Source organism: Sinocyclocheilus anshuiensis, unplaced genomic scaffold (genome assembly GCF_001515605.1).
Source record: "Sinocyclocheilus anshuiensis isolate Anshui unplaced genomic scaffold, SAMN03320099.WGS_v1.1 scaffold1365, whole genome shotgun sequence".
Classification (NCBI taxonomy): Eukaryota; Metazoa; Chordata; class Actinopteri; order Cypriniformes; family Cyprinidae; genus Sinocyclocheilus; species Sinocyclocheilus anshuiensis.
Window position 1 is genome coordinate 720835 of NW_015551032.1, and position 1870 is coordinate 722704.

The 1870-nt window shown below is 37.0% G+C and overlaps 1 protein-coding gene across 1 annotated transcript; it reads left to right on the forward strand.

Annotated features, from left to right (window-relative positions):
• Window positions 1–210: 210 nt before the first annotated feature.
• LOC107661252 (C-X-C motif chemokine 10-like) lies at window positions 211–791 on the forward strand. The gene is made up of 4 exons (XM_016450750.1): window positions 211–265; window positions 387–513; window positions 600–686; window positions 785–791. Exons 1-4 carry the CDS (start codon window positions 211–213, stop codon window positions 789–791), a joined length of 276 nt encoding a protein of 91 aa, XP_016306236.1.
• The last annotated feature ends 1079 nt before the right edge of the window (window positions 792–1870 follow it).

Below are 1870 nucleotides of genomic sequence, written 5' to 3' on the forward strand. Positions count from 1 at the left end.
TATTTTGTTCTATTTATTTATTATTTTTGTTTGAATCTCTCAACATTTTACAACAGTATAGCCAGGTGGTGAAGACAAGACAAAAGAAATTAAATTACGAACTCACTTGCAATCGCCACTTGCACTCTCTGATACCTGCAACGTCACTTGCAATCGACACAAATCGTGCGTGTTGCGACATTTGAGAGATTATACAAGATCAAAAACAAAATGAAAACGGCTACTTTCATTGTTCTCGTCTGTCTCCTTGTGGTGGAGGTGAAAGGTGAGCTCTCTCTCATATAAATAATGTTTTAAGTTTGTTTTTCACATTAAAATGAACTTAGTGTGATACTTTGAAATAAGAATTCTAAAACTGATCTGAAATGAACACTGGGTTGTTTCAGGCCATTCACTGGAAGTGAAGGGCAGATGCATTTGTGCTGATAAAGGAGTGAATAAAGTCTCTCGAAAGGCAATCGAGAAGGTTGAAATCATCCTTCCAAGTCCTTCTTGTAAAAGACTGGAGATTGTGTAAACATGTTATTTTTGTTTATACATAAATGCTTTGTCTTAGATATCAAATAACTGCCAATTTTCTTTGTGTCTTGTTTGTGAAGTGTCACTATGAGAGGAGCAGGGCAGAAACGCTTGAATCCAGGGTCAAGATTTACCAAGAAGTATATACTGACAGCCATTCAAATAATGTCAGCATGCAAATATATTTATTTCCTTGAAATTCAGTTTAAAAATATAAACATCAGGCCTGCATGGCGAGACAGTCTCTAATTTAAATGAATGCTAGGAAATGAGGCAATCGTGGCCTAATGGTTAGAGAGTATGATTTGTAACCCAAAGGTTGTGGGTTTGAGTCTCAGGTCTGGCAGGGATTGTTGGTGGGGGGAGTGAATGAACAGTGCTCTCTTCCACCCTCAATACCATGACTGAGGTGAGACCCTTGAGCAAGGCACCGAACCCCCAACTGCTCCCTGGGTGCATAGAGACCCACTGTATAGAGCAGTACTCTAATGGAATTAGTGGGCTAAAGTCAGTCACACCTCGACTTTCTTCCAAATAACGCACACTTCATTCATAATATTATAAATACAGGCCTATAGTTCCTGCACATTTTTGTTTTTCTGAATTGTGTGAAATGGCTAATAAAAATAGGTAATACAAAACGATTATGTGGTCACCAAGGTGAATTGGTTTAGTCTTGACTTCTGGTCGTGAGTGACAGTGTTGGGGGGATGGGAAATCTGTTGATTGTCCAGTGCCAAATAAACACAGAGATGGACAGGAAAAGGTCAAAGCCATCAGGTGCCCAATTTAAAAAAAAAAGAAAAGAAGAAGAGAAGAAACGAGCAAAAGATAAAGGTATGCAACTATGTTCTCTCTGTATGATTATTACGGTATCCATGTCATGAATGAAGGGCTAATGTTAATTGGTGGGTATAACTCTTAAGTTTGTTAGCCTTTTTGCTATGATGCTTGCTATGCTTATACAACAATAATTCGGTTTTAACTCAACAAACACGAGATCTAATTTCACCATAATATTGTGCTTTGCAACAAAACTGTTACAAGTTCAGTTATTATTTATTTCCATCAGTTGGGTTAACGTTAGGCCCTGTAATTAGCCAACGGAATTTTCAAATCTGTGTAATTATAATTTAAATCGGACTACTTTTCAAATTGTATTTCATAAACCAACATCTCAGACGTTATGTCAAAATGTTATGGGGTTTCAAATAAAAAAAAGACTTTCTGTTACAGAACAGGGCATTGATTTCATACATGTCCACTGTAGAGGACATCAGGACTTAAATCATGTTTATCAGGCATTTTGGGAGACACAACAAGTGAATATGGAAATAAATTATACATCAAT